This window comes from Cyprinodon tularosa, unplaced genomic scaffold (genome assembly GCF_016077235.1).
Source record: "Cyprinodon tularosa strain WSP-4 unplaced genomic scaffold, ASM1607723v1 ctg642, whole genome shotgun sequence".
NCBI lineage: Eukaryota > Metazoa > Chordata > Actinopteri > Cyprinodontiformes > Cyprinodontidae > Cyprinodon > Cyprinodon tularosa.
In genome coordinates this window covers 618045-639239 of record NW_024039388.1, presented here as the reverse complement: position 1 = coordinate 639239, position 21195 = coordinate 618045, and the positions used below count along the sequence as shown (strand labels likewise).

Here is a 21195-nt window from a genome sequence, read left to right as displayed (position 1 = left end):
GGAAGCTTTATTCAAGACACAGAGCCAACAGGATCAGTGAAAGGGATATTTATATAAAGAACTTTATCCAACAGAAAAGATCCATAAAACTGATTTTCCAAAGCTTAACCCCAACCATTGCCCATTAATTTAAGTGTTTGCAAGTTTAGGCTGCTGCAAATAGTTTTACAGTTAAGAATAAATCTGACAGCATGAAGGATCATTTGAAAAGATTATTTAAAGAAAAAAAATCCAGTATACATAAACATGCTACAAAGTTACTTTTGAGTTTTTCTGAAGAGAACCATTTGAAGGTAGAGACATCATCCTGGATAGAAATCCAAAATATTCTAAGGAAACATTAGCCGGATCAGGAATTCATTGATCCTGCATTGATTTTCCAGAAAATCGTATTTTACATTTATGGGAAGTTAGCATATATGTATATTTAATTTTTTCTTACATCACCATGTGTTAGAATTTGTCCATCACTTTCATAAAAACTGGAAATCATTAAATCGTATCACTACCACCGTCTGTGCTTTTAGAGAGCAACATAAATTTTTCCCTTTCCTGGTTGAACTCTTCCCATTTCTTCTGCAACTCTGCCTTTCCCTTCTCCAGCTCCTCTCTCTGCCTTCTTAGCTCCTCAGCTTCCTCCTGTTGGGCTTTCCTCAGTGACTCAATCTTCTCCCTCTCTGCAGCCACTTCTCTGGCGCTGACTGTTTGCAGCTTTTCCAGCAGCTCCCGTTGCCGCTGCAGAGCCTGAGCCTCCTCTTTCTGTGTTCTTCTTAAAGCTTCAATCAGCTCCAGCTCCATTTCAAAAACTCTGATTTCTACTTCTGGTTGCCTTGGGGTCTTCTGTCCAGTTGTAGGAAGGGATGGTCTCACTGAAACAGATCATTTGAAGCAGGCATAAATGTAAAACCCAAAGCTTTAAAAATGTCAAACCTGAAATAACAGCTTACCTGTCGACTGTTCAGGTTTTATGAATAAATTTTTTGTTGTTCCACCATGACTATTTGTGTGCGGTGAAAGTTGCTGCCTCTGATTAGATCCCAGCTCAGAAAACGCTTCTGGATGCCTTTTTGACAGATGTCGGTGAAGATTACCGGTGCCACCGCTGTCGAAGCATTGCAGCTTCCTCGAACAAATACGACATTGCGCTGCTTCTGCACTCTCTAATATGTCAAAGTGCTTCCAGATCATGCTTCGTCTGCGGTTTTTAGTTGGTGGTTTATCAGAGGAGTCGTCAGTCGCCCCTGAATGTGAGGCCTTTTGTGTTGAAACCTCTTGCAAAGAGTCATTTATGACATGGTTGGTATCCTCGGGTTCATTAGAGGGGGTCACATCAGAGTTACCGTCTTCCAAACTGACTTCCACTGGAAAAACAAAGAAAATCAAGTCACCTCTTGGAATGCAAGTTAAATTTCAAGTCCTACACTATTATAACCTGTAAGAATTTAAAACACAGCATTCATTTCTGCAGCTATTATTTTTTGTAAGTGTATTTTGGACAGGCATAGGAACCATTTAGAATTCTAAGGCCTGGACTAGTGAGGGAACATCAATTTTATGTTCTGTGTATCTGGGCTAACTTGGATCAACACTCATTTTAAAATCTACAACTCCTACAAAGCAGGATTACAGGGCTAGCGAGGTTTAACTTCAGGTTTAATCCTGACTTTATGGTATCAGGGTTCTGGATTCATTCTTTGCTAGGCTAGTCACTATGGTAACGTACTCTTAACGGCAAACATGCTCGCGGATACAAAGAAAATCCTTCACCCAGAAGCCAATAAGCTGTTCAACAAGGGCATGCCTTTTCATCGTAGACCCGGTTTAATCCACACAATAAAGTTAAATCACAATAAAGGAACTTGAAAATTAAATAGCTAAAAGAAAATTAAGTTTTAGACAAATTGAGTGGTTTCTTGTTTGTGTTTCCTTTAAGAAACAGATATTAGGTAGGTTTTTTTTTCTTTTTTAATATGTAATGAAAAAATGTTGGAAACAGTGATCCTTTCTAGAAAGCTAATGTTTATAGAAGTTTCAAGCTGTCCTGTTTTTAGAATGAGCTAAACCAAACAGTCTTGGAATACCATTGGTCCAACTAATCCAAAGCTGTCGAAAGACAGAACGTGTGGCATAATGTCATGGTGTCGATTTTAAATATTATGTATTTAATCAGTAAGTAAAAACTTTAGAAATGAAACTAATCTAGAGTAAATATTTAAACATAAATTTGATGCAGCAAGTTAAACATATAGCAGTTTAATACAAATCACTGCGACACAACTGTAAAATTATTCACCATTAGTTGTTCAGAAAATGAAGAAAACTCTAAAAAAAACACTAAAATGTATGCATTAGATGAACCATTTCATTTAAATATGTGATTTTAAACCAGTTATTCCTTGTATTTGGCTCAAATTTCTTCATTACAAAGTAAAAACAAATTTGGAAACATCATTCTAGAAACTACTTGTACATTAAGCTGATAAGAAGGAATGGAGCCAAATCATCTTAGAATGTACTCGTATTTAACCAATTTTGCAAAAGATGACAATGAGGAGTGCAGGAACTGAAATGAGGATAAGGAGAGGGGTGAATCTAAAGAGACATTACAGAGTTTTCTAATGATACTGCCACCTGTGGCAAAATCATAGAACTGTAGCCCTCTTCTGCTCGTTCTCGTAGCTCTTGCTCGTGCTTAAGGTTGTTGTTTTTTTTCACCATAAGGGAGTTGCCATTTGTGTATGAGTGGAGCTGGATGCTGGCTTCTGAGTATTAATAAAATGCATCTTGAATATACGCTTAGATTGTTCGCTGGGCCGGACCCATTCAACATGATGTGGTAAATGTCACATCCACTAAAGAGCGCGGGAACTTCCACCTGAAGTATATTTAGGAAAATAGGCTACAGGCTTCTGGATGCATCAGCGCTGAACTACCGGGTTGTTAGCCTGCTCATAAAACCATGCTGTAGTTACAAATGGTCAGATAAAATCGCTATTTTAAAGCTATGTTTCAGCTAAAGCTTACATGTCTCTTTATGATAGCTTAGATAAAAACAAACACAAAGTAAGAACTTCAAATTAAGTAATAACTGAGACCCAACTGCGACAGGCAAGTATATTCAAAAACAAAAAGACAGTCATTGCAGTAAAAGATTACCTGGAATCCATTTCTGCACACCGTCCCACACAGTCACTCCTTCTGCACCATCAGCATTAGAACCCTGCAAAAGATCACATACTATATGATGCAGCTTGGCGAATGAAAACTTAGCACTATCCTTTATTCTAGATGGTGGAATACAGCCTTTAACACTCTGACATTCCTAAATGCATATGCAGCAATGAGGAATGTACTACCTCCTACAGCTTAAAGTACTTCTAGTTTGCTCATTGTAAACCAGTTACACATACAGTGGGTAAAATTAGGATTGAGCTCATACTTTTCAATAGTTAACATATTTCTAAAGTTGCTACTGCCATTAAAAGTCAACAGTGGGTCGGTAACAACCATAGTAATCCATACATAAAGAGAAAACAAAACAAATGAGCTTAGAACTTAACTTATTATTAATAAGGTAAATGTAAACAAGACAAAGACCAGAATCTGCAGACCAATCAAAGGCTAAGTACAGGTGCTGGTCATAAAATTAGAATATCATGAAAAAGTAGATTGATTTCAGTAATTCCATTTAAAAAGTGAAACTTGTATATTATATTCATACATTACATACAAACTCATATATTTCAGATGTTTATTTTGTTTAATTTTGATGATTACAAATGACAACAAATGAAAATCTCAAATTCATCATATCAGAAAATTAGAATATTGTGAAAAGGTTCAAAATTGATGGCCCCTGGTGCCACACTCTAATCAGCTAATTAACTCAAACCACCTGCAAAAGCCTTTAAATGGTCTTTCAGTCTAGTTCTATAGGCTACACAATCATGGGGAAGACTGCTGACTTGACAGTTGTCCAAAAGACGACCATCGACACCTTGCACAAGGAGGGCAAGACACAAAAGGTCATCGCTAAAGAGGCTGGCTGTTCACAGAGCTCAGTGTCCAAGCACATTAATAGAGAGGCGAAGGGAAGGAAAAGATGTGGTCGAAAAAAGTGTACAAGCAAGAGAGATAACCGCACCCTGGAGAGGATTGTGAAACAAAACCCATTCAAAAATGTGGGGGAGATTCACAAAGAGTGGACTGCAGCTGGAGTGAGTGCTTCAAGAACCACCACACACAGACGTATGAAAGACATGGGTTTCTGCTGTCGCATTCCTTGTGTCAAGCCACTCTTGAACCACAGACAGCGTCAGAAGCGTCTTGCCTGGGCTAAAGAGAAACAGGACTGGACTGCTGGTGAGTGGTCCAAAGTCATGTTCTCCGATGAAAGTAAATTTTGCATTTCCTTTGGAAATCAAGGTCCCAGAGTCTGGAGGAAAAGAAGAGAGGCACTTCATCCACGTTGCTTGAAGTCCAGTGTAAAGTTTCCACAGTCAGTGATGGTTTGGGGTGCCATGTCATCTGCTGGTGTTGGTCCATTGTGTTTTCTGAGGTCCAGGGTCAACGCAGCCACATACCAGGAAGTTTTAGAGCACTTCATGCTTCCTGCAGCTGACCAACTTTTTGGAGATGCAGATTTCATTTTCCAACAGGACTTGGCACCTGCACACAGTGCCAAAGCTACCAGTACCTGGTTGAAGGACCATGGTATCCCTGTTCTTAATTGGCCAGCAAACTCTCCTGACCTTAACCCCATAGAAAATCTATGGGGTATTGTGAAGAAGAAGATGCAATACACCAGACCCAACAATTCAGAAGAGCTAAAAGCCACTATTAGAGCAACCTGGGCTATCATAACACCTGAGCAGTGCCACAGACTGATCGACTCCATGCCACGCCGCATTGCTGCAGTAATACAGGCCAAAGGAGGCCCAACTAAATACTGAGTGCTGTACATGCTCATACTTTTCATGTTCATACTTTTCAGTTGGCCAACATTTCTATAAATCCTTTGTTTTTATTGGTCTTCAGTAATATTCTAATTTTCTGATATGATGAATTTGAGATTTTCATTTGTTGTCATTTGTAATCATCAAAATTAAACAAAATAAACATCTGAAATATATGAGTTTGTATGTAATGTATGACTATAATATACAAGTTTCACTTTTTAAATGGAATTACTGAAATCAATCTACTTTTTCATGATATTCTAATTTTATGACCAGCACCTGTAGACCTGGTGGCTACTTCTGAACCAGACTGCTGAAAAAAAAAAAAAATTAAATCAGACCATTCTGCAACATGTCTCCGGATTTATAGAAAACTTTGAGATTCCAGAGACTGGAGGAATGGAGCATCAACAGCTTCCCTGCTGCAAGCCTGACATGCTAAGCTGTTGAATACTGGAGACAACTCTAACTTTTCCAAAATGGAGATCAGCAAAGGTTACAGGTCTGGCAAAATTAAGCAAAGAGTTTCCAGCTAACCAATTTGGGTTTTGATCATTTTGCCAATTTCAGGCGAGTAGGCCTACCTCCGACGGTACTGCAAGGTACCAAGAAGTTACCGGTGACCACATGTCACCATTAGCTAACATCTTTTGACCCTTTGTTTATAAAGCTAAAAACCTATATTTTATTAAAGGTTTATACACCAATATAGCGTTAACGTTTGTGTTTCCTCATATGGTCATTACATTTAATTACCAATATATGACCAAAGAGTACTTGAAGATGAGTCCCCTCATGTCTACTAGCTACTAGCTCAATCACAGGTTAAAAATCTATTTAATGATTGTTATTGATGTCTGATAAAGAGAATATTCAATAAATTATTATTTTACCATCTAATGTTTCATTTAATATGTGAATTTGCATTGTAAAAATATATGGTTTAAATATATTACAATTGCTATTAGTTAAAAGCTAATATGACTTCAATCCAAACTCTTCATGATACTTTGGTTTTCAAACACAAAATCCATGCTGAACTGTGATATCAGAGCACCATTTTATAGATTATGGTTTTCAACCATTTTTCCTTCCTTCTCTGTTAACATAGCAGCTTGGTTTAGTTCAGTTAACCATGATTTAAGCTCGCTAACATTCGATTGCTAACACATAGCCAGTTGGGCATTTGTCCACAAACATTATGACAGTCAGAATATTATTTGATTGAATAACACCTGAGCAAAGCATGAGACTTAATTTCTCCCTACAAGATGCACATTGAAGTTGCCTTTAAGGCATTTTGTTAAATAGATAAGTTCATGGGTTAAATAAATAATATTAAAAAATGTTTTAATGCTGCTAAAAGTGATTAGAAGTTGAATAGATGTATAATTCATAGTTTATTCACGTTTTTATAGAAAAATATTATCGGTAAAATCTACTTCCGGTTTGCGGTGACGCACTTCCGGTTCCGGGTTTCGCTAGGAAACAGAGAGGTCCATGTGCTGCAAACGGTATGGAAATGTGAAATCTGATGCCATCCACGCTGAATTATCAGACAGGAATGCCGTAAGTTGCATTATGTTGTTGTTTATGCTGAAATGTCACTTTATTCAGTTTGATGGACTTTTAATTTGTATGCAACGACTCTATGTATAGAGATTGAGTTTATTTTCTGTTATTACAGTTTTCACCGCATTTTGATGAAGGCAATAAACACGCTTGAATCGCACCTGGGTCTTCATTAGCGGTTTAACTCGGTGTCACCAACATCTTCGAGGTTGAAAACACTACAGTGAAAAGGCACCATTCGATTATTCATCGCGGTCAAAATGGCTACCAGCAACAAGTCTGCACGCAGCTTCAGGACCGGCCACTTGTCTGGATCAGCCGCAAGCGCTGCCCACGCTCGAGCTAAAGCAGAAGCTGCTAAGGTTAGAGCTCTCTATGCAAGTAAAGAAGCACAATTGAAAGTGGAAAAAGCACGAAGTGATCTGGAAAAGGCTAAAATAGATGCAGAATTGGAAATGTTAACGTTGCAAAGAGAAGCCGATGCTGCAGTAGCTGAGGCACAAGTGCTAGAAGAAGATGAGGCACTACAAGAGGAGCCAGAGAGCAGGAAATCATCTGAAAAAGTCAAATTAGAACGTACAAGCGAATATGTGCGATCTCAAAGGGACATTGAACAATCACAGTCTGCTCCAGAAATACAGACCACCTCACGCCCACAAGTAAGCTCACCCAACACCTTTGTAACATGGCATCCCCCAGAAGAAGGCAATTTAGAGCCACCACCCATTAGTTCTGAACCCAAGCTTACTAAGGACAATGTTGCTGCCTTGACTAATCACAGCATGCCCAGCCAGTTTAGAAGTGAAACCAAATTCAAATTAGAGAAACCAAATACCTCTCTCAACCCATTCAGCTCCCCATTCACGCCTCACTATAACGCACCGGCCAGTATCTCACATCCAGCTGAGCCATTTGCCCAGTATATGGCACGCCGAGATCTCATCACTTCAGGCCTTTACCAATTTGACGATAGGCCAGAGAATTTCAGAACATGGTGCTCTTCATTTACTAGTGCCACAGCTGAGGTTCAAATCAGTCCCATTCAAGAGCTGGATCTCATGACAAAATGGTTGGGAAAGGAGTCAAGTGACCAGGTAAAACGCATACGCTCAGTATATGTCAACAACCCCACATTAGCCTTGAGCAAAGCATGGGAGAGACTAAACGAATGTTATGCAGCACCCGAAATAATCGAAAAGTCACTTTTCCAGCGATTGGACAGTTTTCCCAAAATTACAGTCAAAGATCATGTCAAACTCCGTGAGCTAGGGGATCTCTTGCAAGAGATTCAAGGCGCCAAGGAAGACGGATATCTCCCTGGCCTACTGTATCTGGACACTTCTCGCGGAATCGGACCAGTCGTAGACAAACTTCCATTCGGACTTCAGGAGAAGTGGATGTCACACGGCTCTCAATACAAGGAGGAAAATAATGGCTGTTTCCCACGTTTTGACTATTTCTGTAAATTCATAAGCAAAGAGGCAAAGAAACGCAACGATCCTAGTTTCAACCAACAAAACAGCCAAACACATTATAAACCAGAAAAACCTTACTTAAAGAACTTTAATACAAGTAACACAAGTAGACCAATAACTGTGCACAAAACCGATGTTTCACCCCCCAACAAGGACATCAACAGGAACTGCCCGCTGCATAACAAGCCACATCCGCTCAAAAAATGCAGAACGTTTAGGAACAAACTGCTGGACGAGAGAAAGGCCTTCCTCAAAGAGAAAGGAATATGCTTCAAATGCTGCTCTTCAGACACTCATCTTGCTAAGGACTGTAAGGCTACAGTAAAGTGCTCTTAATGTGATAGTACAAGACACGACACAGTCATGCATCCTGGTCCTCCACCACAGGCTAACAAGGCTCCTCCACCTGCACAAGAGAATGGCGGGGAGGGAGAAAACAGTCCCGACACAGTCAACGTCACAACAAGCTGCACAGACGTGTGTGGTCCAGGTCAGTGGGGTCGTTCATGTTCTAAGATATGTCTCACATGGGTGTACCCTAAAGGTTACAAGGACAGAGCTATGAAAGCTTATGTAATATTAGACGATCAGAGTAATCGTTCCTTGGCCAGGCCAGAGTTCTTTGAACTTTTTGACATCAAAACCGAACCCTTCTCCTGCCATCTTAGGACATGCTCTGGTATTGCAGAAACATGGGGTAAAATGGCTGAAGGCTTTCAGGTTGAGTCACTAGATGGATCAGTGGTTATCCCTCTACCTCCGCTTATTGAGTGTCAGGACATTCCCAACAATAGGAGTGAAATCCCAACCCCTAGTGCAGTGCTATGCCAGCCACACCTTCAGCATATAGCCGAGTACATCCCAGAGCTAGACCCAAATGCTGAAATACTCCTGCTGCTAGGGCAAGATGTTTTACGTGCTCACAAGGTCAGGCAGAGAGTCAATGGCCCCCATAACGCACCCTTCGCCCAACGCTTAGATCTAGGGTGGGTTGTAGTTGGGGAGGTATGTCTGGGTAAAGTTCATAGGCCCACAGTTAGCACTCTCAAAACCGTCGTTCTGGAAAATGGCCGTCCTACAGTTTTCGGTCCATGTGACAGCCTTCTGCAACTCAAAGAAATGTCACACACAAATAGGCCAGGTAAAGCATCTGAACAAACCCTGGGACAAACAGTGTTTAGTCGGACAGAAAATGATAATAAACCAGCTCTCTCAATACAAGACACTCTGTTCCTAGAAATAATGGACAATGCTATGTACAGAGACGAGGACAACAGTTGGGTCGCCCCGCTTCCTTTCAAAGAACCGCGCCAGCGATTGCCAAACAATAGAGAGCAGGCAGTCAGTAGGTTTTCATCCCTAAAACGCAACCTAAATAGGAAACCTGATATTCAGGGACAATATTTGGCATTTATGGAAAAGATCTTATCCAATGGTCACGCAGAAGTGGCTCCTCCACTAACACAGGGAGAGGAGTGTTGGTATCTCCCAACATTCGGAGTTTACCACCCAAAAAAGCCAAATCAGATCAGGATTGTTTTTGATTCTAGTGCCCAGTACACCGGTCTCACTCAACAGTGTTCTCCTCACTGGTCCCGATCTAAACAACACGCTCATTGGAGTCCTTCTCCGCTTCAGGACAGAGAGCATTGCTGTCATGGCGGATATACAGCAAATGTTCCACTGCTTTATGGTGCGTGAGGACCACCGTAACTTCCTCCGTTTTCTGTGGCATAAGGACAATGATGTAAACAAGGAAGTTATTGACTACCGCATGAAAGTTCATGTATTTGGAAACTCACCATCTCCCGCAGTTGCCGTTTACGGACTACGCAAAGCCATTAAAGCAGGTGCAAAGGAATATGGTGCTGACACAGTCAATTTTGTGGAGAGGCACTTTTATGTAGATGATGGCTTGATCTCTTTGCCCTCTCCTGCTGAGGCTATAGACTTGTTGCAAAGAACACAAGCCTCACTCGCAGAATCCAATCTGCGCCTGCATAAGTTTGCGTCTAACTCACAGGCAGTCATGCAGGCCTTTTGCCCTGAAGATTGTGCACCAGTCATTAAGGATCTAGATTTAGGTGGTGAAGAAACACAATCTCAGCGAAGCCTTGGCCTCATCTGGGAAATAACAACGGACACGTTCACTTACTCAGTGGCCACCACAAACAAACCATTCACTCGGCGTGGCGTTCTGTCGGCTGTTAATAGTGTCTTTGATCCTCTGGGCCTATTAGCACCTATCACAATCCAAGGAAGAGCTCTACTCAGAGAACTCACTTCAGAAAACTCGGATTGGGACACACCCCTTCCAGTGGACAAACAAGGTAAATGGGAAACATGGAGAAATTCCCTTCAGGACCTAAAGGATCTACATGTTCCTAGGACCTACACTTCTACCTCACTCAGTAAAACAATGCACAAAGAACTATGCCTATTCTCAGACGCATCAACTAAGGCGATAGGAGCCGTAGCCTACTTGAAAGCAGTTCAAACAGACGGCAAAGTTGAGGTCGGATTCATAATGGGCAAAGCAAAGCTAGCTCCCTTGTCAGAACCTACTATTCCGAGACTAGAACTGTGCGCAGCCGTCTTGGCAGTAGAAATGGCTGATCTCATTCAAGATGAGTTAGATCTACAGTTCGACGCAGTGCGCTTTTATTCAGACAGTAAGGTAGTACTAGGCTACATCTGTAACGAGTCAAAAAGATTCTACACATATGTCCACAACAGAGTACAGCGCATTCACCAGTCTTCAAAGCCGGAGCAGTGGTATTATGTGCGCACAGAGGAAAACCCGGCAGACCATGCGTCAAGGTCCTTGCCAGCAGCTCAACTCACAAAGTCCACATGGTTCACTGGACCATCCTTCATACACCATTCTTCTGTGGAAACAACACGTCAGTGAAACATTTGAGCTGATTGAACCAGACAAAGACTCTGAAATCAGGCCACAAGTCAAAACTTACGCCACTCATCTCCAAGTACTAAGCAGTAAACGCTTCGAGATGTCTTCAACATTCAAGTCGTTGGTCAGAGCAATAGCAAATATTGTCCACTTTGCAAAATCCTTCAATGGGACTAACCCAAACAGCATATGCAAAGGCTGGCACAGATGCCACCTCCCACGTACTGCAGAGGAAATAGCTCAAGCAAAGAACGTTATTCTCAAAGAGACACAAAAGGCTCACTTTCAAAAGGATCTTTCTGCTCTTAACACTGGAAAGCCAGTCTCAAAACAGAGCCCCCTACAAAAGCTCAGCCCAGTCTTACAGAACGGTCTCATTACCGTGGGAGGCAGACTCAAACACTCCGAAATTGAGAACTTTGAGAAAAGCCCAGTAATTCTCCCCAAAGACAGTCACATCTCCCTTCTGCTCACTCGTCACCACCACGAGTTGGTGAAACACCAAGGCCGTCATCTGACGGAAGGAGCAATCAGGGCTGCAGGTTTGTGGCTCATTGGCGGCAAAAGACTAGTAAACTCAGTAATCCACAAATGCATAATCTGCCGCAAGCTGCGCGGAAAACAGGAACAACAACGCATGGCAGACCTACCACCCGAACGCCTCAAAACATGTCCTCCTTTCACCTACGTCGGCCTTGATGTTTTTGGGCCTTGGACTATAACAACAAGGCGTACCAGGGGCGGACAAGCCGAAAGCAAGCGTTGGGCTATCATGTTCACCTGCATGAGTTCGAGAGCTGTGCATATAGAGGTGATCGAATCTCTAGACACATCCAGCTGCATTAACGCCCTACGTCGTTTCTTTGCACTAAGAGGCCCCGCCAAACAGCTGCTATCCGATCGTGGCACCAATTTCATTGGAGCTTCGAAAGAACTAGGAATGGACAAATCAATGCAACAATATCTATCAGATCAAGGTTGTACCTGGGAATTCAATCCGCCACATGCCTCACAAATGGGAGGCTCTTGGGAGCGCATGATCGGCGTCACCCGCAGAATCCTGGACTCCATGCTACTTCAAAATAAGTCGCAACTGACTCACGAAGTGTTGTCCACACTCATGGCCGAAATCACAGCCATCATAAATGCAAGACCACTCCTCCCAGTTTCCTCTGATCCAGAGAACCCCTTTATCCTATCTCCCTCAACACTCCTTACACAAAAATCTTGCCTTTTACCACCCTCTGGAGACTTCCTGGACAAAGACCTTTACACCAAGCAATGGAGGCAGGTCCAAGCTCTTTCAAATCAGTTTTGGACCCACTGGAGGCGAGAGTATTTGCCCACACTGCAACAAAGGCAGAAATGGACCATATCCCGCAGAAACCTCCAAGTCGGTGATCTGGTTCTGCTTAAGGACAAGCAGGTCACACGGAACAGCTGGCCCATGGCAAGAGTCACTGCCACATTCCCAGGCAAGGACGGTCGAGTAAGGAAGATCGAGGTGAAGGCATGGGACCAAGGCTGTGTAGAGACTTTTATAAGACCGGTTACCGAGGTTATTCTTCTAATGCCAAAGGACTGAATGTATAATGTTTGTTTAGTACAGTGGCCTCAGGAGGCCAGGCGGGGAGTGTGTTGCCTTTAAGGCATTTTGTTAAATAGATAAGTTCATGGGTTAAATAAATAATATTAAAAAAATGTTTTAATGCTGCTAAAAGTGATTAGAAGTTGAATAGATGTATAATTCATAGTTTATTTACGTTTTTATAGAAAAATATTATCGGTAAAATCTACTTCCGGTTTGCGGTGACGCACTTCCGGTTCCGGGTTTCGCTAGGAAACAGAGAGGTCCATGTGCTGCAAACGGTATGGAAATGTGAAATCTGATGCCATCCACGCTGAATTATCAGACAGGAATGCCGTAAGTTGCATTATGTTGTTGTTTATGCTGAAATGTCACTTTATTCAGTTTGATGGACTTTTAATTTGTATGCAACGACTCTATGTATAGAGATTGAGTTTATTTTCTGTTATTACAGTTTTCACCGCATTTCGATGAAGGCAATAAACACGCTTGAATCGCACCTGGGTCTTCATTAGCGGTTTAACTCGGTGTCACCAACATCTTCGAGGTTGAAAACACTACAATTACTGTACAAATTATTAAATAAATATCAGTAGCCATGTTTAAAAAAATGTTCACGGTGTCATTTTGCATTATTACTTTGAAATAATTATTCAGTTTTATTTCTATGCATGGGTTTGTTCGGTTGTTACCAAAAGGCTTGGACATTTCATGTCAACAAAGTAAAAAGAAAAAATGTTTAAAGGAATAGTCTGGTCATATTCAGAATTCAAACTGCTGAAATGACATTAATATGAAATTATTACATATGGTTCAATAAACGATAAGTTTTTTTAATTAAGAGTAATTTCATTTGAATGTGCTTTACTGGAGACATCCATGTTCATCAATAACACTACTGCCATCTACCAGTTTGTGACGTCACGGTGCGGTATCGGCTGCTGAGCAAGTCCCAGTGCTGTATCTGGTGTTTGTCACAACGCCCTATTATCCAAGTCATCTTGAAAACATTCTTCTTTGAAATTACATATTACGTGTTTTTTCCTCTGTCCTGAAGTTCGATGGCAAATCCTCCCTCTTCAAGATGGCAATCCAACGACGAATCCGTCCGTGGTGGATCATGAATCGGAAAGGTGAAAAAACTGACTTTATTTTTCACTTTCACCCAATGTATTACAACATCCAACTGCCATGCACGTGGGCACTGTCAGTTTAACTACAGCTCTAGCGAATTTCAAATGATGAAGTCATCTCTGAATCTTAAATAATTGTTGATTGCAGATGTGTCTCGTAGTTCCAATTGATTTTGCTGGTAAAGCAGGGAGAATGGCGCTAGGATTATCGCACTGTGATGTCACTGCTGGAAGATGTCAGGAGTGAGGTGTTACAATAGTTGGGCAAAAATAGCCGGTCTCGGATTTGGTGATCAGTCCTTCGTGACCAGACTTTTACTTTAATAGCAAGGGTTAATGGATCCTTGCTTCAGCAGCATACATTTACATGATTCTTTCTAGAATGAGAAAAGATAATTGTCTGCCGCTATTCTAACCCTAAAAGAAAAAAAATTATGCACCGATCTCACAAAGGTGGAATCATAACCACGTATCTGTGAAACAAAAGAACAAACTAGCACAAGGCCACCTGCTGTACACTACAGAGTGCATGCCTTTATCAGGTTGCATCGCATCTTAAGACTAGATGGAAATTTGAATCAACAATACAAATTATCAGTTTTTTTACTATATCTCAGTTCAAGATGACAAATAACTTACCTCTGTTTCCTTGATTTTCTGTACTGATTCTCCTTGCGGTTGGTTCTGGAGGCTGCCTATGATTGGTATTTCAGCTTCATTTAGAGAGGTCAGAATGTGAGACTGCCCAGCATCCAAAACCAATTTCACTAAAACAGGAATAAAACATAAAAAAACATCACTAAGATCTGACTTTTTTTTTTTTTTTTTTAAGTGCAGCTAGAGCTAAGGTCATGCTGTTCCCTCACTAAAGAACTGGTCTCGTCTCTCAAACTTACCTGGAGTCGGACTGGGTTCTGCTACAATGTAAGTGTCATTAGAAACACTGGAATCATTCAAAGCCTGCGAGGGCTGGTGGTTGCTGGACAGTAGCTCTGACAGAACATGTGGGTGTCTCTTTACCAAATGCCGTCGAAGGTTGCTGATGCCGCCACTTTTGTGCAGCTTTTTCATGCAAATGCGGCAACGAGCGGCGTTCAAGTTGTCCAAATGTTCAAACAGCCTCCAGATCAAACTGCGCCTGCGTGAGTGCCTGTTCGGGATGTGGTTAAGATCGTCCTCGTGTACTAGATGTGCATATGAGCGTTGTTTTGAACCTTCAGAGGGCCCACTGACCGCAGAACCAGCATCATCATGCATCGTCTTGATGTTGGATTCGTCGTTGTCCATTTCCACTACAACTGAAAAACAACAACAAAAACAATTTCTTTAAACTAATAAGTCCAACAACTCATAAGGAATAATCAAAAAGTATTTTCTGTTAATATTTTCTTGCTGATACTTGGCTTCTACTCACACCTGATGAGACATATTATACAGTTCAACCTGATCAGAATTCCAACATTAGAAACACGCAACTTGTAATGATTTGCAATCCATCAGTTTTCCTATTGCAGCTCAGGATTTAATCTACGTAAATGCTACTTTACAGTATTAATGGGCTCTTGGTACTCATTTAAAGTTTAGATTTCAAACCTTTTCATTGATTTCCTTGTTTAAAATAAAAATTAAGTTAATTTAAATATCTATGTGAAGTTTCTATTGGACTGATCATAACCATACACACATGCATATATACATTACCAAACAAAAGTCTTGTAATATATACAGTTACCTACAAAAAGTTTTGGACACCCTCTAACTTCAACCAAAAAGATCTAAATTTTCAGTCTTTGTGAAGAATCAACAAGTGGGACACAATTATGAAGTGGAACGAAATTAACAAATTTAAAAAATGAAAAATTGGGTGAGCAAAATTATTCAGCCCTGTTGAGTTAATACTTTGTAGCGCCACCTTTTCCTGTGCTTATAGCTGTAAGTTGTGGTATGTCTATCAGTTTTGTACATCGAGAGTGATATTTTTGTCCATTCTTCCTGCAAAACAGCTTGAGCTGAGTGAGGTGGGATGGAGAGCGTTTGAACAGCAGTTTTCAGTTCTCTCCATAGATTCTCGATTGGAGAACCTGTGGACTTCGACTTGGCCATTCTTACACCTGGATATATTTATTTGTGAACCAATTCACAGTAGATGTCGCTTTCTGTTTTTGGATCATTTTCTTGCTGGAAGATAAATCTCCATCCCAGTCTCAGGTCTTCTGCAGACTCCAGCAGAAAAAAAAGATTTTGCATTTAACATAAACAAAATGTGTCAATAGGCCCTACCCAGAACTCCTCAAGTGGAAAAGTGTTACTTTCAACTAGTTTAATCCTGGGAAAATCTTCTTCGAGAAACCTTTTGCAATCCAATTAGTAATCGATTTATGGAAATAAATAATCAACAGGTTAATCGATTAGCAAAGTAAACTTTAGTTGGAGCCCCATATATACACTCACCGGCCACTTTATTAGGTACACCTGTCCAACTGCTTGTTAATACTTAATTTCTAAGCAGCCAATCACATGGCGGCAACTCAGTGCATTTAGGCATGTAGACATGGTCAAGACAATCTCCTGCAGTTCAAACCGAGCATCAGTATGGGGAAGAAAGGTGATTTGAGTGACTTTGAACGTGGCATGATTGTTGGTGCCAGAAGGGCTGGTCTGAGTATTTCAGAAACTGCTGATCTACTGGGATTTTCACGCACAACCATCTCTAGGGTTTACAGAGAATGGTCCGAAAAAGAAAAAACATCCAGTGAGCGGCAGTTCTGTGGGCGGAAATGCCTTGTTGATGCCAGAGGTCAGAGGAGAATGGCCAGACTGGTTCGAGCTGATAGAAGGGCAACAGTAACTCAAATAACCACCCGTTACAACCAAGGTGGGCAGAAGAGCATCTCTGAACGCACAGTACATCGAACTTTGAGGCAGATGGGCTACAGCAGCAGAAGACCACACCGGGTGCCACTCCTTTCAGCTAAGAACAGGAAACTGAGGCTACAATTTGCACAAGCTCATCGAAATTGGACAATAGAACATTGGAAAAACGTTGCCTGGTCTGATGAGTCTCGATTTCTGCTGCGACATTCGGATGGTAGGGTCAGAATTTGGCGTCTACAACATGAAAGCATGGATCCATCCTGCCTTGTATCAACGGTTCAGGCAGGTGGTGGTGGTGTCATGGTGTGGGGAATATTTTCTTGGCACTCTTTGGGCCCCTTGGTACCAATTGAGCATCGTTGCAACGCCACAGCCTACCTGAGTATTGTTGCTGACCATGGCCATCCCTTTATGACCACAATGTACCCAACTTCTGATGGCTACTTTCAGCAGGATAATGCGCCATGTCATAAAGCTGGAATCATCTCAGACTGGTTTCTTGAACATGACAATGAGTTCACTGTACTCAAATGGCCTCCACAGTCACCAGATCTCAATCCAATAGAGCATCTTTGGGATGTGGTGGAACGGGAGATTCGCATCATGGATGTGCAGCTGACAAATCTGCGGCAACTGTGTGATGCCATCATGTCAATATGGACCAAACTCCCTGAGGAATGCTTCCAGCACCTTGTTGAATCTATGCCACGAAGAATTGAGGCAGTTCTGAAGGCAAAAGGGGGTCCAACCCGTTACTAGCATGAGGTACCTAATAAAGTGGCCGGTGAGTGTATATGAATGAATGTTGTCCTATGGACAGAGTCTCCCACCTCAGCTGTAGATCTCTGCAGTTCCTCCAAAGTGATCATGGGCCTCTTTGCTGAATCTCTGATCAGTCTTCTCCTTGTTGGAGCTGAAAATTTAGAGGGATGACCGGGTCTTCGTAGATTTACAGTGGTCTTATACTCTTTCAATTTCGGTTTTAATGCCTGCACATTGCTCCTTGGGATGTTTAAACCCTGGGAAATCTTTTGTATCCAAATCCAGGTTTAAACTTCTCCAAAACTGTATCTTGGACCAACCTGGTGTGTTTCTTGTTCTTCATGATGCTCTCAGGCTTTAAACAGACCTCTGAGACAATCACAGAACAGGTGTATTTATGCAGAAACTGTTACACACAAGCGGATTCCATTTATCACCATCAGTCACTTAAGTCACTATTGATCATTCAGAGATCCTCACTGAACTTTTAGAGAGAATTTGCTGCTCTGGAAAATAAACGGGGTGATTCATTTTGCACAGCCACCTCTTTGGCTTTTTTATTTATTCGTTCCCCTTCACAATTGTTCCCCACTTGTTTATCCTTCACAAAAATTTACTATTTTTTTATCTTTATGTTTGAAGCCTGAAACGTGACAACATTTCGAAAACCTTCAAGGGGGGCGAATACTTTCGTGAGGCACTGTATATATGTATTGTTCCTTTGAAAGAATGCAAAGAATGTCCATTTTGAAGAATCTCCAATATCAATAGATGTTTTGAGTTTAACAATTTAACAAAGAATATGAAGGCTAAAATTTAAGAACATACATTTCAAAACAGATTTTGTGAAATGAGGCTTTTATATTCTTAAATGAAGGTGGTCTTTTCTTTGTGCCTAGAATACCAGCTTGGTTCAACCCAGTTCCTTTAAATCTAGTTATTTGTCCATTTAAGCAGGAAGTCTCATCCGATTATCATGATCAATTTTAACCAATTATTAATGCTTCACACATTAGTAAACACAGGTGCTGTTGTCACCATAGGCTTGATGTGGGCCTAGCATATCAATGGGCTATATGCCCAACTCCACTACTTCATGAACTTCAGCCAACACCTTTGTTTCCTGTCATTTATCAGTGGATAAACTGACAATCCAGGTGTGTCTGACCTCAGTAACCACAATGACATTGCCCAAACTTACCTGGATCAATCCGTTTGTCCAGTGATGACAGACAGGAAACAGAGGCTGTATCCGAACATGCAACCATTATGAATTTTCATGAGTGTTTGAATGTCTAGTGGATGAAAAAGAAGTGGACTCAAAATTTCAAAACAATGCACCAGGAAAAGTACGTGCATCCATGGTCATTAGTCAAAGATATATATAGATCCCAGAATACTTTGTGAGAGCTCTCCTCGCAAAGCACCATTTGTTTTGGGGGAGAAAGAAAACAGATGGTACAGACACCATGCAAGGAGCTGGAGTCACCTGTACGAACAGTCAGCTTACTAACATGGCCTGTATTTATATAGCACATTTTTAAAGTCAGGAGACTTGACCAAAGCGCATTACACTCCATTCAGTCATTCACCCATTCGCTCACACACTGATGATGGCAAACTACATGTAGCCACTGGGGCTCACTGATGGACGCAAGGCTGCTGTACACTGGCGCCACCAGACACTCTGACCACAATCAGTAGGAAATGCGGGTGAGGTGACTTGCCCAAGGACACAGTGACACTGAAAACCAGAGCTGAGGTACGAACCGAAAACCCTCCTATACTGAACTACAAGGTCCAGTATATAGTCCTCACTCTACATAGTGGTTAAGGGCTTAAGGAAGACGTTCGGACACGACCAGCGGTGCTGGCTGAAGTTCAGGAAGTGTTGGAGTTGGGAATATAGCCCATTATTAGGTACAGAATTATGCTTTCGTTACCAAGAGCACTGGGGGACAGATCTATAGGCAGGAGTGGAGAAAGTAGCAGGCATATACATGTCACTATATCCAAGAAGCCTAACCATATAGAACCCAAGTTTCATTCTGATAAAGACACTAATTTCCTAATCACTAGATGCTCACCATCCACACAGTAAAATTTTGTGTTTTTACACTTAGAACCTGGGATGATATTGCTGTTGATGTGGGAAATCAGCCAAAAAAAAAGACGCTATTGATTTATATTGCACTGCATCTAAAACTTCTGAAATAAGCACTCTGCTCAGCAGCACTTCTGTCCTGCACACAAAGCCATCATGATCCAAACAACACAACACTAACAGACTGGCTATGCTACTGGAGAAGGAGTGATATCAAAGGCATGGCTGTACTTTGGGTTGAAGTCCACAAAGGAAGTTGCACCTAAGTGTAAATCTTGCCATACACATGTTTCCCTTTTTTATTATTTTATATTCTATTTAATTGTAGAGAATGTTTAGGTTTAATTAACTTATTGAATAATAATAAATGGGTCAGTTTTTTTTCATAATTACTTTTCTGACTATCGTTCTCAGTTTGAATAATACTACTTCAAGCATTTTCTAAGATCCCAAACTACAAAATAAGTAATATATGCATGTATGATTCATGTTTATATTGGTGTGGAGGCAGCAATATCATAACTGAATTGTGAGGGGCTAACTTTAACATTCAGGGAGGTCTGCAGCAGCTAAAAGACTAACATGAAGGTAAAGCTAAGTGAGTCAATTAAGCATTCTAAACTAAAATACAAGGGGGCCTAAAAGTGAGCCATTGGGAACTCATTTCAGTCCTTAAAAAGCTGAAACCATATAAACATCACACAGAGCTTTCTTAAACGTACCTTCCTTGCGCAATTTAGAAACAGATAAACATGAATAGTCCCAAACTTTCAACCACCAATTTAACTGGTTACATCTGATCAGGTAGGGAAAAACAAAACAGAGGAAGTAAGCTAGAAGGCTTACCTGAGAACACCTCTTCTCCATCTATTTCCATGTGTTGGGGATCTTGGCTGGAAGCAGCTCCGATGTCTCCTTTCAACCCTCTAGAGACCTGTGAGGGGTGTTTGAGGCGCAGATGTCTTAGCATCGGCGTAGTGGAGCCGTGCTCCTTTTTATGGAGATAACGATTACAAAGCACACACTGCACCGAGCCTTCGTTTATGTCTCTAAAAAAGCTCCACACTACACTTCTCTTACGGTACGTATCCAGCTTTACCTTTTGGGGTCCCGTTCCACACGGTACCGGGGACCCGGGTTGGATTAAATATCTGACCGCAGTCTGCTCTTCGGGAGCTGCCATGCTATTTTAGCCAAACTGACTGCGTTCTTTTTTCTATCTCTTCCTGGTTCTCTTCTTTTTCTGTAGCTAATTATTGGAACACTACCGCCACCAGGTGGGCGGTGGTGAAACTGCAGAGTAAGCAGGGAAACCTCTGGTGCCATACAAGAAAAAAATATTTGACATACACTATATTGCCAAAAGTATTTGCTCACCTGCCTTGACTCACATATGAGCTTAAGTGACATCCCGTTCCTAATCCATAGGGTTCAATATGACGTCGGTCCACCCTTTGCAGCTAGAACAGCTTCAACTCTTCTGGGAAGGCTGTCCACAAGGTTTAGGAGTGTGTTTATGGGAATTTTTGACCATTCTTCCAGAAGCGCATTTGTGAGGTCGCACACTGATGTTGGACGAGAAGGCCTGGCTCTCAGTCTCCGCTCTAATTCATCCCAAAGGTGTTCTATCGGGTTGAGGTCAGGACTCTGTGCAGGCCAGTCAAGTTCATCCACACCAGACTCTGTCATCCATGTCTTTATGGACCTTGCTTTGTGCACTGGTGCACAGTCATGTTGGAAGAGGAAGGGGCCGGCTCCAAACTGTTCCCACAAAGTTGGGAGCATGGAATTGTCCAAAATGTCTTGGTATGCTGAAGC

At 41.5% G+C, this 21195-nt stretch overlaps 1 protein-coding gene across 2 annotated transcripts; it reads right to left on the bottom strand.

The window, feature by feature from the left end:
• Nucleotides 1-32: 32 nt before the first annotated feature.
• LOC119798969 (zinc finger BED domain-containing protein) lies at nt 33-20617 on the bottom strand. 2 transcript variants are annotated; one of them, XM_038308645.1, is made up of 7 exons: nt 20477-20617; nt 20224-20311; nt 14534-14935; nt 14277-14404; nt 3157-3220; nt 948-1361; nt 33-869 (listed from the first exon to the last, which is right to left on the bottom strand). In XM_038308645.1, the coding sequence occupies exons 1-7, from the start codon at nt 20558-20560 to the stop codon at nt 493-495; spliced, it is 1557 nt and encodes a 518-aa protein (XP_038164573.1). In that variant the 5' UTR covers nt 20561-20617; the 3' UTR covers nt 33-492. The 2 variants fall into 2 exon arrangements, with proteins under 2 accessions (XP_038164573.1, XP_038164572.1); XM_038308644.1 differs by having other exon boundaries at nt 20224-20609.
• Nucleotides 20618-21195: the final 578 nt, after the last annotated feature.

Excerpts from the sequence above, each read along its gene's own strand:
- LOC119798969 (XM_038308644.1), bottom strand. The coding sequence starts at position 20,560 with ATGGCAGCTCCCGAAGAGCAGACTGCGGTCAGATATTTAATCCAACCC. Across the intron at positions 14,405-14,533 it reads AGAACCCAGTCCGACTCCAG|TGAAATTGGTTTTGGATGCT; the intron begins GTAAGTTTGAGA and ends TTCCTGTTTTAG. Across the intron at positions 3,221-14,276 it reads AGAAAATCAAGGAAACAGAG|GGTTCTAATGCTGATGGTGC; the intron begins GTAAGTTATTTG and ends GATCTTTTGCAG.